Below are 14,147 nucleotides of genomic sequence, written 5' to 3' on the forward strand. Positions count from 1 at the left end.
GGACCACAAAGCCAGTCATACGGGTCAATTTTATGAAATTGAGCCTTTTACATCATCTAAAAGCTGAATAAATAAGCTGTCCATTGATGTATGGTTTGTTAGGATCGGAATATATTTCGCCGAGATACAACGGTTTGAAAATCTGGAATCTGTGGGTGCAAAAAAATCAAAATGTTGAGAAAATCACCTTTAAAGTTGTCTTAGTAATCAACGCAGCTGAGCAAAGTCTGAGCAGTAAAATGAAGTCTATTCAATAAACTATTAAATAAACTATATATTTTTTTGTCATCATCTCTTCATCTCCTACTTCTGCTCTGTAAGGGAAACTGGTCAATTTGTGAATGTGATATGTAAGTTAATGTTATGTATTGGCCATGTCATGGTTGTCCAAGATGAATTTCCCAGAAATGGGACAATAAAGTATATTCTATTCTATTCTAATTTACAAGGGGAATTAATTATGATATTTATAGGAAATTTGGACATAATAAAAAAAATAAAATACATAAATAAAAATACATAAATTACTTTAGAATAGGTAAACATTACAACCTAAAACTAAGGCATAAATCAAGAAATATAAAAATCAATTTCACATTATTTTAAAAAAGGTAAACAGTACAAACTAAATAATTCTAATAATACTGTAATGCCACGCCAGCAGAGGGAGCCCTTGCCAAAGTACTGACTGTTACCACTCCCTCTGCTTCCTCTTTGGTGACTTCCTGTTTGGCAGCCATATATGGAGGGCCATGCCAAACAGGCCTTTGTGATGTATTGTTTTGCTGTAGTGGACTCTACCAAGCATTTTTCTTGTTTCATTTTAGTTTTTCCATGGTTATTGTTTTGTTTCATTACCTTGCTTATTTTGTTACTTTGGACTTGGATTTCGACCTAGGACTGTTTTTCCTGTTTTATGATTGTATCACTGCCTGCCTCGACCCTTCCCAGTGTTTTTGGATTACGCTTTTGTCTTGCCCTGAATATCACTGTTTGCTTGAAGATTGACCCTGCCTGTTTCACTACATTGTGTTCCAATCAAGCTCGCACTTGGATCTATTCACACTGTCTGTCGAGTCTGTTACAAATACCTAAACACTGCATTAATGTTGTGCAACTTAACATTCAAGTTTTAGCCAAACTAAAGTTTTAGCCAAACTGTCTAAAGCAAAAATCTAATGGCATGACATAAGCAACATGAAATTAGAGTTATTTGGAGAATCACTGTCTGTGTTGTACCTGGTATTTATCATGTTATGGGGCCCCCACAAGGATATATAACATTTTTTAGGTCCCCATGAGGAAACAGGCTTATAAATCATGCAGAATGAGTTTTTTTGAGAAAGTAAAGGGGGCAAGGGGGTCTGGGGGCGGGGGGGGGCGGAGAGGGGGGGGGGAGGAGGAGGAGGGGGGGGCAAGAAAAATAATTTGGGATAAGCATCAAAACAATCCCCTACCGTATTGCAACGCACCAAAGCAGTCAATACAGCGCAGTCAAGAATAACTTACAGAGGTTGCCAACGTTTACTAAACTGTGGACGAGCTTTTGACTCTTGAATCTGGCAAAGCTTCTCGTTTTAAGTGTCAGTTGACAGCCTCTCATTTTTAACCAAATGTGCACGCTGCTTTTCTGATTTTCCGTGTCGTTTTCCCGTGTCACGTGACATGTATCCGTTTTGATTCGTTGTTACTAAAAGTGAAACACGTTAAGAAAAAAATGAACGATCAGTTGTGGGACTATTTTGTCATAAATCGCATGCTATTAATTTCTGAAATTTACCGTCCGTTACTGGCAATGAAATTAGGCTACTGGTTGATATGTCCCGGTAGAGGCCTGCATTGCAGCCCGACGGGCCCCGACTTTTTTACGTCCCTAGGGCCGGGCTTCGGGCCAATTTTCACGTCATAGTTCAGACGCGGGACTGGCTTCGGGCCTGTTTTAGGCTTCTTCTTATGTTTATATTTTAGACATCCACCAAATATGGCGATGAAAAAAAAAATCGGCGCTGGTGGAAACAACACGAGACTTCACTTTTGCTTTCACAAAAAGCAAAGAGACCGGCTCGGAAGGCGTTTAGTGTCTCCGTCAGCAGCAGTGAGCGCGCCTTCAGCGCAGCTGGAACAGTTCCGCGTTCAAGCGCACGCAATAGGCTAAAGCTTGCCACAAAGCACCGGCAAAAGTTATTACCATGAATGTGTCCGGGGAAAAAGTAAGGGGATTTTTGAATTATTCATTAATAAACTAGTGTTTTCTGAGTCAGTGTCGCAAGTATGAAGTTGCCGATCCGGACTCGCCATCTCTTCGTTGGATGCGCCTTTAGAGAGAAATGTATCCTTAAAGATTACATAATGAAATAGTTTTTGTTTTCGATTTGCTTCATTTCGTTAAGTAATAATTTAAAGCTTTCCATAGATATATGTATCATGTCTGTGAGTTATGTATTCGCTGAGTTTCGGTTCATTTTTGTGAAGCGTGTTGAGACTACAGACAGCGCATCATGTTTGTTTTCTTTATTTTAGAAGCACCATTTGCAACGTTTTGTTGATATTGTGAGTGTGAGTGAATTATTTTTACTTTTATCAGCAAAAATTACGTAATATTTAAAATGGTTTCCACTGAAAAAAAAAAATGCAAGTGTTCGCACTGGCGCCTCCATGTTCTGCAAAGCGGCTTTAGCTTCCACTCTCCACACAAATAATTGGATATGCGCCAATAGCACACATTTATCTAGGTTTAACGTTTAAACTAACATTGACTTGTACTTGAACTGTTTTACATCTATAGATATTTTATTTTAGGCAAGTCGTGATGATTTGAGAAGGCAAAATTAAATCAAACAGACTATGATCATTCTTACGCTGGCCGCTTGGTCGTTACTTTAAAAAACAAAAACTTATATTTAACGAACAAAAAAATGCTTCAAAACGTTTAAAATAACTTGATAAAAAACGAAATATAATCACTTTGCCATTGCATACAAAACCGGACTATTTTAATAGCTGAGAGTAGTATAAGCTGTTTTGGGAGAAGAGGGAAAAAAGACGGGCTCGGGTCGGACTCGGGCCGGGCGAAGAACGAATCTAGCATAAATATGCAGATGTCATCCCGAAACATTGCACCGTATAAAACGAACGTTTCATACAAATTCTGAACGGATTATAGCCTAGAAAGTGCGCAAAGCTCGCTCACTTTATCACGTATAAAAGTGTCACTCATCTCAGTTCATCGCGATCTCACAAGTTCTGTTATAATCAGTGAAGCTCTCTAAACTACACAATGAGTCTGGCTATTTAGCACGTCTACCTCCGTACAACCGGGCGTGGGCATGGCAAACTGCTCCAACTGCAGTGTGGCTGACAGCGGGGATGACTAACCATCTTGCCCCCCCCTAATGTCGCCCATGGGGAGTGTGTGTGTGTGTGTGTGTCATAGAGAGAGAATGAGACAATCAACATGAATGGCACTTAGTCTTTCACAAAACATAGCTAACTTAGGGACATCGTATTGATTTACGGTCTTAAATGTGTCCAGCGTTTATCGGGATGTGCGTCAGTAATTGTGGTCTGTGGGGAAACACGGTGTTCCGTGTTTAACTTAGTTACAGTAAATGGACTAAACCAAGCCTCGAGGCAAATGATTTTTTTTGTATTCGAATTAGTGGAGTTACCTGAGGAATGTATCAAAAGTATAGTGTTAGGGGATTCTCTGTTGTCATGCTGAAAGGGTTTTTCCCAGGTGGTTGATTCGCTGGAGGTCTAGTGATGTCTTGGGGAAGCCAATCATTGGGTGCTGGCTGAAGGCTGGTTGCAGAGTCATGTATGCTGGTTGAAGTTTTGGTGCAGGCACAGACAATGTCTGAGACACTGCTTTGCGGTAAAACAACTTAGAACATGAACCTCTCAACAGAAAGAAAAAAAGAATGATGACTTATCTCCTCATGATGGTGCCCAAAAGGCCCAAAATAGGTGACAAAAGATGTATTAGGAAACATGTCAATTTAGCTCAAAGGGAATTAATTTTGTTTTTGTAAGGAATTTGGACAGAATCACTGTTCTACAGCTTATCACTGCAGTCAGCCAGCGATTTATTGAACAAGCCTGTATAACATCAACTCTGCAATAGATATTAATAGCCAAAATATAGTGAAAACACTATTTATTAGCACGGTAACAAGGTTGGCAGTTTAAGACATTAACTTTTATGCAAACAAGACAAGATACATCTCTTTTCAATATAAATAAGATTTTATTGGACAAATCTAAGACATATACATTAATCTAACACATAAATACACACATTCACACAAGTTGCAGAAAGAGAGAATGAGGCAAAAATGAGTGTAGGTGAGTTAAAATATGAAATCAATGTGGAAACAAATGAATCACACCAGGACTATGTCAATGTCAATATTAAAGAACACTTGAAAGCTATCATTTATGATTAGTATACACACTAATAAGTTTTCACTGTCATTATATGTCTTCTATCATGACTGCTCACTGGTTTATAGCTAAAAGTGCCACAGTATGTAAATAATTAATTTTAAGTTTAAACAAACAGCTTAACATCTGCTTGTACGCTGCACAATAACAAGATGTTTCATCTGTGCTTGTATAAAATGACACTTCCTCAAATCTTTCTCACAGCTTTATCTGTGTTAAGTTGTTTGTCTAAAAAGAGCTGTTCTTAGAATCAATACAGCGACTTCAGCATTTCACACTAATTTTGGAGTACTATATATCTCATAACTCAGAGTTAAACAGTTTAAATTTTTGTTGCAGAAATCTTTTTTTTTTTTTTGTTTTGTTTTGTTTTGTTTTGTTTTGTTTTGTTTTGTTTTGTTTTTGTCAATTTTCCTTTGTTAAAAAAAGAAGAAGAACATTTCAAGGGACATTTGTTTTATCGCATTTTCCATCAATGAAGAAACATGCATTTTACCACAGTAATGGTGTCATTGCAGCATCTGGAAGGAGCTGATTAACACCAATTAGAGCAGCAGCGCCCAACCCTGCTCCTTTTCTAAAATCTTCAGTTCCAGCCCTTCTTCAGCACACATGCCTGTTATTTTCATGCAATCCATAGAATTCATGAACATCTAGATTAGCTGGTTTGATTAGAGTTGTAGCTAAACTGCAGGATGGAAGTCCTCCAGGAGCAGGGTTGGCTACACCACAACCACACAAATGAGTGACGTGATGTCGCCACTCAGAATTGGTCACTTGTTTGTTGTCTAGCTTCTACTTTCTGTCTGTGTGTCCATGAAAGGGTCCTTGATGTCAACTCAGCTGCTTTCCATTGGTTCACTTGCACATGGAGCCCAGTATGTAATTATGGTGAAGAATAATTTTTTTTGCCCTTTTGTCAACTACTTTTTTTTTTTTACCAGGTTTTTGATTGTATGAATTGTTTTAAGTTAAACTATATGTGTGTGATGGTTATTTACATGTTATGAACATATATTCAAATTACAAATTGTTATAAGTATATAAGTATCATATATATACTATATCATTGTAATAAGCATATTCCTGTTTGTAAGAACATGTTGGAGTACATGAGAACAATTTGAGAAATTGTTGGTCATTAACTTGCAGACAAGGCATTTAATAATTATGTTTTTAAAAGGAAAATGTACTGAAAACATCACAATCATATGTTTACTAAACTGACACATTTGTGTGTTATCTTTTTAACACATATTTTGTGTTGAATTTAACTTGATATGTGTTGTGCCTGACCACACTCAGCACATGTGTTGAATTTAACTCAATATGTGTTGTTTTTAACACATTTGTTTTATGTGTTGTTTTTAACACATTTGTTTTAAGAGTCTGTTCATTCAGATGCATAGGTGCTTAAACAAAAGGCACAGTTGTACCTTGAGATTAGAATTCACACTTAACTTGGGAAAACCTGCCAGATGTTCAGGAACTGGAAGGTTACTGTCTCAGGGCCTGGGCTGCCTGCTCTTAGACTGTCACAATATACATAACTTTTTCAGTTCATGTTGTTATATTGGAACCTATATCAAATATGCATAGGATCAGCATATTTTAAACAGATTCTTAAATTTGTAATCCTTCAGTCCCCCCTTTGAGAGTTCTAATAACTCTCACATAATACAAATTTAAACCTCCATAAATCCATTCTATAGCCTATGTTTGTTAACATTGAGCTCCATCTTCCATTCATGTAACTTGAAATAGTTACAGGCACATATATCTTATTCTGTGTCTTGTCCTAGATTTAATTAGGTGTGATAGTTCTTTTCAGAACCATAACTGTTGACACATACGACATGGATGGTAACATGTCATACAAGCTACATGTTGACACAGAAAACCATGTAGCATAAGAGTGGAAGTCCTGACGTCCATGGCGCCTGAAAAGCTGTGTAGTCTGTAGTTTTCTGTAGTCCATTTCCCACATAGTTTCACTCAGATGACTCTTTGTCCTTGTGAAGCTTGTTCATGGGTGTCTGAGGTGATGCTTTACTCCAGGATGCTGCTTTTGAAGACATCATGGCATGTACACATACCTGCAACACAAGAAAACAGAGAAACAGCAGACCAGCAGTATTCATGCATAGACAATTTTAGACTTCTGTTGATCGTATAGTGGTTTTTAAGTCTGGTGATCGTATAGTGTTTTGTTGACCTAGTCTTAAGTCATTTGACACCTATGGACCAGTGAGGTGGGGACAAACTGATGAGGGGAAAAACCTATGAGGAAATCTTCACCACAGGGTTGGCCCCGAGGCCTGTTGCACTTCGGTTCTTCCCTGGGCTCCTCACTGGCCTGTGTGTCCTAGTCTGTCCCTGTAGTTAGTGTGAGAATTTAACTGTGCAATTACTCCATCCTCTAATGAAACATCAGTCATAGCAAACATCATAACCCATAGAGGATAGGTGAGTGACTGGAGTGTGCTGTAGTATTGTTTTTGGCTGTGAGTGTCCTTAACCAGAGTCCCCCAGTGGGAGTAAGTCAACTTCCTTTTGTTCTATTTACAAAGAATCTTTTCATCTTTGTTGTAGATTATTGGGGTAATTAAGAACTCACAGCCTTAACAGTTAGAACCTCAGCAAGCTGCCCCACGAGTTTGGTGTAGTGGGGAGGGTCTGCTTCAGAGTTGCAAGCAGACTGAGTAAGAGCTGATTTACACTGTTCATTTCTCTTACATACTTTTTGTTTTTCCTACACTCTTTCATCCAGTGTCCACGTTTACCACAGTAATGACAATTACCCTCCCTCTTAGGACAATTACGTTTCTGTTGGTTCTTTGTGTTGACCTGAAAGGATGCTGCTGCAATCTTTACTCTTGCTTTAACATCAGAGTCTCTTTCCCAAATAGCTAACATGTCTAGGTTACTTCTGAGAGTTTTGTTAGACCAAGTTAGATCTAGGAATGTCAAGGCTTTTCTGTACTCAGCTACAAGACCATCTGACCAGATGCGGACTAAGGGTCCCTTGTCATCTAGCACACTTTCAGAATTATCAACTATTCCACTGTAAGTTACAGCTGTCTGGCAGAACCTTTCACTGTATTCATTCACAGTTTCTTCTTTCCTTTGCACGCAGTTAGTGATTCTGGACCAGTCTATTTTGGGTCCCACGAGATTCTTTAGAATTTTCGAAACACCTTCTCTCAAATCTGCTTTACTGGCATGTTGTAGTTCAGAAGTAACAGCAGACTCAAAACTGTTGAATTCAGATTCAGTTAGAATTTGTGACATCAGCTGTGTGACTTCTGCTAACGACATGTCGTAGAGACGCATTTTGCTAGTCAATGCTCTTCTAAATTCAGAGAAATTTGTGCGTGCTGAGGGTAAGCTCTGGGATAGTCTCTCTATATCTTTAGGTCCTAGCGCTGTATGGACTGCTTGTAACTGGAGTCTGGGGGTTGCAGATGGAACAGTTTCAACACCTTCTACCCTACTCTGAGCCCCTTTTCTCGCTCCACATACTTCAACTGCATTTACATTTTTATCTCTTAATCCAGTATTGCTATTGTCCTCTAGTCTACACAAAGACTGTAAGTCAGGATAGCTTTCATCTGACTGTTGGTCTTTTGAATCACTTTTGGTTGAGGCCTTGTTATGGCCCACCTTTTTAGTGAGACAGGACACTCTAGTCTGTAGTTGTTTATTGTGTTCTTTTAATTTAGCAATACACTGAGCTTGTTCTTGTGCTAAGGATAAGGTAAATTCTCTGTGGCAGCAGATAATGCCTTTAATGTTTTTCTTTCTGATACATGCCCCAAGTACCTTTTTGCATTCTTCAATTGACCATACTTTTTCTGGATCAATACCAAATTTCTTTGTCAAATCCAATCTGACTGACTCTGTCACTATTGAGTCCATGTGCTCACCTAACAATGATTTGAACTCATTGTCTGTCCATAAAGGGGTAGCTAGTCCACCTTTCTCAGTTGTGGGAATCAACCTAGCATTCCTTCTCAACATTTTGTAATGTCTTTCTGACACAACAATACACTTCTAACACCTCCCTGGCAAGCAGAGGATAAATTTGTTAACACAGAACAACTGTTGTTAACCTTCTCTGGCAAAGCTGAGGAAAACCTAGTTAATACATATTATCATGTATTCAACCTTCTCTGGCAAAGCAGAGGATTCCTGAACATAAACTACTAGCACTTTACGCTAATCTTCTCTGCCTAAAACAGAGGATAACAGATATTAGCACGTAATGCTAATCTTCTCTACCTGAATAGAGGAAAACTAGTCTGTTAACCAAACCCTGCAGCTGTTTGTTAACACTTCTCTGGCGGCGCAGAGGATAACCACATGTACTGGCTTCTAATGGTTCTTTTGGATAGGTTATACTCACCAACCCTTGGTACAGAAAGATTCAGTCTGGAACAAAGTCAGATCTTTGTTGAGCTTGTTGAGCTTCAATCTGGATTCAGGTGAGGAGCTCTATCCGGGTCACGGCACCAAAACTGTTGTGAATTTTTTCTTAGAGACCAGGAGACGTTTTTGGATATCTTGAAGCAGAAGTTTCTCTTTATTCAGATACTCGCTGCTCTGCACTGCAGTCTTCAAAAAAGTGGTCTTCTCAAAGCTCAGCACAGCAGAGTATATAGGTTTGAAGGGGGAGGAGTACATAGAGGTGGAAGCAATCTAAACAAAGCATGCAAATGTGGTACAGGAAAACGGCTCAGTTAAAGATTTTTCCCAGCCTTGATCTATTTAGCATACAAGTGTCATTCAGATGCATAGGTGCTTAAACAAAAGGCACAGTTGTACCTTGAGATTAGAATTCACACTTAACTTGGGAAAACCTGCCAGATGTTCAGGAACTGGAAGGTTACTGTCTAGGAAACTTTACTAAGAATTTTTGAGATGACCTCAATGGCTGTGTTGTAGAATAAAACTGGATCATGTCTGAAATGTATTCAGGTGCTAGACCATGCAGGGCTTTAAAAAAATATAGTAAAACCTTAAATTGGACTCTAAAATTAACTGGCAGCCAATGCAGCGAGATTAGTACTGGGGAAACACTAACCTGTTTCTTGGTCTCAGTCAACAGTCTGGTTGCTGCATTTTGTAATAATTGCAGGTGATTCAACAGAACAGCAGGAATCCCCAAATACATTGGTGTCTCTTATTTTAGAGTCAGTCAGTACAATTTTGGGAAAAAGTCAATCCCCTTTGTGATTGTTAACATTTTCATAAATAACTAATTTAACTATACATTGTTTCTCAGTAATCGTAACAGATCAGTTACATTTATTTTGTAATTAAATGACATAATTCCAGTACTAGTTACTCTAGTTAAGTTCGAGCCCCTACCACTGTCATAAAGGCATCAAAATGTGCAACAAACACTTGCAATACAAAATGCCATTCATAAGCTGAAATGTGTACTCTCTGTCTCTCTCTGTCATACACACACACACAGACTGACATACATGCTCAGAGCAAGTTCTGCAATCTTACTGTATGTGCATTGAGCACTGCTGTTCAGTTGGCTCGTTTGGGGCCAAATTTCTTTTTTTTAAATATATAAAACATTTTATTTTATTTGTGTGAATTTGACTTTTATCAGATTTACCAGTTGTTATAATTTCTATTTTGTGCTGGTCAATTATGAACAATAGATAAAATTGAACTTCTAGCAAAAACTTGAGAGAATTGCATGGGGCTGAGGGGCCCCTACTGCTGTAAATATTTGAGTGGCTCCTCCCCTAACAGTAATCTCACTCCAAACTTTTGCTAAAACTTGAGAGCCCTGACTTATAAGGAAGTAAAGTCTTAATTAATGTGCATTTTGAAAGAACTCAAGCATCGCAATGCCAAGACCTTCACTTCTCACTTTGATATTGGGTAAATTCTATTTTCAGTTGATTTGCACTTTCCATTTTTCATAAAAGATGAAGATTAAAGATTAAAATATTATAATGAATGTCACCATGTGAATATCACAGTAATATTTTATCCTTAAAACAGTTATTATTGTGCCATCATTGCTCAGATTTTCACTGAGCTTTTACACTTTTTTTCTGAAACTGAACTGAAACAATTTGCTAATACCAGGCATTAACTGTAACATGTTAATCGTTGATTTATCTGTATATGTTTGGGTTGACATGACTTGTTTTAAAAAGACATTCACCAACAAGTTGACTGCTCTAAACAACTTCTAACACACTAATGCAGATACATACAGTCGTGAAATGCAAAACTGAAACTTTCTGAAAAGGTGTTTTTGCACAGAAACTCTACACACAAACATCAAATGATTGTATACAACTACAAAAAGTTTGTTTTACAATTGCAAACTGAGTGTAAAGCAGATAATGTGATTGCAGTTTTGGGTAACACTTTAGAATAATTAACTACACATGAAAAAAATGACTAATGCACTGTTAACATTATAGTAACTACTATTAACTAACAAGAAATTCTGATTAACGAATCAGTAAGTAATAGTGCTCAGTTGAAAGTGGTAATTCACTTAGCTTATCAGTAACTACACAGCAAAAACATTGTTTTTTTTGTTTGTTTGTTTTTTAACCCAACCAATGGGTTACACATATTGGGTCACTATGTTGGGTTATTTTATAAAACGTTGGGATATTTTTTAAATATTGTTGGGTTATTTTTAGTAATAACCCAGCATTGGGTTAAATTGGTTCCGGCGGCAACGGTTTAAATTTTAACGGACGATAAGTCACTGACAGGCAACAGAAGACACTGCTGCTGCACCAGTATGAGGTAAGTCATTTCGGTTTTAATATAACTCTTATAACATCATACTTAATATGTAAAGAAATGTTAAATACACTCTAAAATTGAATGTTTTATTTTTTAAATGAAGCTCGATTTTAAATGAATAAGTTAGCTGTCCCAGTTAGATCGCTAGCAGTAATAAAGTAAACTACTAGCAAAACAGTTTAGAGATATATTACAGTTACCCAACGTTAATGTGTTATAATGTGTGGTGAAATGTATATAGGCCTACTTAAGTATACTATAAACTTAAGTATGTCACTGAAATCACTATCTACCATTACGCCAGGCTGGTAGATAGTGACTAGGGACGGGGGGACATGACCCCCCAGATTCATAATAGAGTTAGATGTATTCCTGGGTCAACATATTTTGTTGACCCTGGAACAACATTTTAATCCAAAAATTTAATCTTGACCACATCCCTACACCTAAACCTAACCTTACCCATGAGTACAGCCCTAAAATCAGAGGAAACAATGACACTGATGTACAAGCACCAAACACTGATTGAAAGCCTAAACTTCACAAAAACTATAAACTGTTTTTTTTTTTTTTCAAATCTGATTGGTTAATCACAATGTCGTTCCAGGGTCAACAAAGATGTTGTACTTGGTAAAATCAGGTTCTGCTTCTTGCTTCTTTGCAAGGGTCGCTCATTTGCGACTTTCTCAGTTGACTGCAGGAGCACATAAATTGGTCGCTTTTTTGGCTAGAACTTCATCAGTGCATGCTGTTTAACTTTTATCATAGTTTATAGTTATGGTAACGAAAGTGGTTAACCCTCAACCCGTTTTTTTTTCATGAGTAGTATTATTTTTGGTTTTAATTTTGTGAACGAGAGTTCCTCTTTTGCTATAAGTTGGGCTTCAGACGCTTTCAATTTCGAATTTGCGATCTTGTCAGGTTTTACAAGAAAAGATTATTGTATGTTTTGCTTACAAACCTTTACATTTTAGTGAACATTTTTTTTATTGAAAGCATAACAATAAAACAGGGTACAAAATGAATAAGATTAAGCACGGCATACACCATTAGCCTATAAAGACTAATAAATTACAGAATGTTTAGCAAACACTGAGTCAAATTAAAAAATTAAAAGAAAACCTCCATAACGTAACGTGAGGTAAATTACAGCTTTTCAAAATGAAAACAAAAAGAAAAGTGAATCTCTGTGACAAGTATGTTTATTTTTCCACAAGAATACCAATATGTTCACCTTCTCTGTTTAAGAAGCATTTTTGTAACTTTACCCAAATTCCTCCGTCCGCCATCGTTTCCTCGATATTCGAGTCATTTTTGCCGCGAGCTGCGCGCACCTTCGCGCCCGTGCTGAAGCGGCTAGTGGTATAAACCAGGCTCTACATCCGAAGCGATCACACTGAATGCGCCTCTCTTTGTATGATCAGTGATCCTGCTGCAACGCGCGTTTTATAGAGCAGAAGCTTTGCAGCAATGCAGACCATGCACTTGCACAAATGCGACTTCCTTAAATATTAGCTAAATAGTATGTAGCACATGCAGCGCCAGTCCAGTGGCCAGCACTCAAATTCGGTGAATTCTCTGTTAGAAAAAGAGTCCAGTTCTGCCATAGGAAATTCTAAGAAAAAAAGCTTTTCAAAGCTTCGAATCAATAAACCAGTTTCTAATCACAGCTATTTCTTTTATGAAGCTATGACAGATTTGCATGTTTTTTAAATGTGTTGTACTAAATGTGTTTTTACTTATGTTTTAGACAATGGATTATTTTGTGAAGGAAAAATTGCAACAGTGGAATCTCTGCAGGTTAACTGAAACATTTCAAGGTAAATAAACTATTTAAATTAGTGATACATATAGGTTTTCAATTTCAATTATGACTTCCAACAATAGGTTGTTTGCACATGCGAAATGCAGCTGGAGGGCAGGAAGTGATTTTTCTCCATAGGAATCACTAGCAGAAACTCAAAATGCCAATTTTTTGCATTCTTTATGCTCAAATCGGTCAAACCGAGAAACCACAAGGAGCTTTTGTCATGTATGAAAATTTGCTGTTCATAAGGGGGAAAAGGCAGGAAATTGACTGAAAAGTGCAGGAAAAAGTGGCTTGTAAACCTGCTTGTGTGTGTAAATGGTTAAGAAAAGATACAATAACATATTAAGATATTACTAAAGAAATATAAATAGATACAGGGTGAGAGAGTGAGAATTGAATATAAAACAGTGTAAGATATTATATTTGTAGTTTCGAGAGCTTCACTGATTATCATGTAACACTGAGAGATTGCAATAAATTGACAGCTTTTTAGTGACTATATGGAAGCACTATTTGCTCGCTTTCTAGGTTATAATTAGTTCGGAATTTGAATAAAACTTTACTCGCTTTACGTAGACCAATAGCCAAAAACCCTACAAATGCAGCAAAGTTTCAGGAGTGACTGAAAAAACAGAACGGATGAGATGGAGGAAAGTCTGTACTGTACTGGTTTAGACACTATTACAAGAGACGTCTCACGGTACAATCTCACAACACAAATGTCCTAAACATGTAAACGTAATGTTCGGAATTGCCTCTGCTTATTAAAAAGTTACCTTCATTACAGGAGCGAACATAAACATGATAAACATCGGACGTTCACCATGCTTACAAATGACAAAATGCTCATTCTGAAATCTGAATAAACATTTATGCTTTGTATACATATAATTTGCCTTACAGTTAATCACTGTTTATGCTGTTTTGTTATAGTGTTTTATTCGTACAGGCTAAATGCATGTTTCAACAATTATTTCGTTAACATAATTTTAAAGCAGGTAATGATTTAAACGTTTGTTAATTCAGCCTACATACCATTCATGTTGAGATAAATGTTAATAATAAACGTTTATAATACAAAAATGTCAAATATAACATT

At 37.2% G+C, this 14,147-nt stretch overlaps 1 protein-coding gene across 1 annotated transcript; it reads right to left on the reverse strand.

Moving 5' to 3' along the window:
• Positions 1–7,071: 7,071 nt before the first annotated feature.
• Positions 7,072–8,825, reverse strand: LOC127160230 (uncharacterized). The gene is made up of 2 exons (XM_051102893.1): positions 8,611–8,825; positions 7,072–8,555 (listed from the first exon to the last, which is right to left on the reverse strand). The coding sequence occupies exon 2, from the start codon at positions 8,461–8,463 to the stop codon at positions 7,072–7,074; it is 1,392 nt and encodes a 463-aa protein (XP_050958850.1). The 5' UTR covers positions 8,464–8,555; positions 8,611–8,825.
• Between the last annotated feature and the right edge of the window lie 5,322 nt (positions 8,826–14,147).

The sequence above is a fragment of the Labeo rohita genome, unplaced genomic scaffold (assembly GCF_022985175.1).
Source record: "Labeo rohita strain BAU-BD-2019 unplaced genomic scaffold, IGBB_LRoh.1.0 scaffold_300, whole genome shotgun sequence".
Lineage (NCBI taxonomy): Eukaryota > Metazoa > Chordata > Actinopteri > Cypriniformes > Cyprinidae > Labeo > Labeo rohita.

Excerpts from the sequence above, each read along its gene's own strand:
- LOC127160230 (XM_051102893.1), bottom strand. The coding sequence starts at position 8,463 with ATGTTGAGAAGGAATGCTAGGTTGATTCCCACAACTGAGAAAGGTGGA.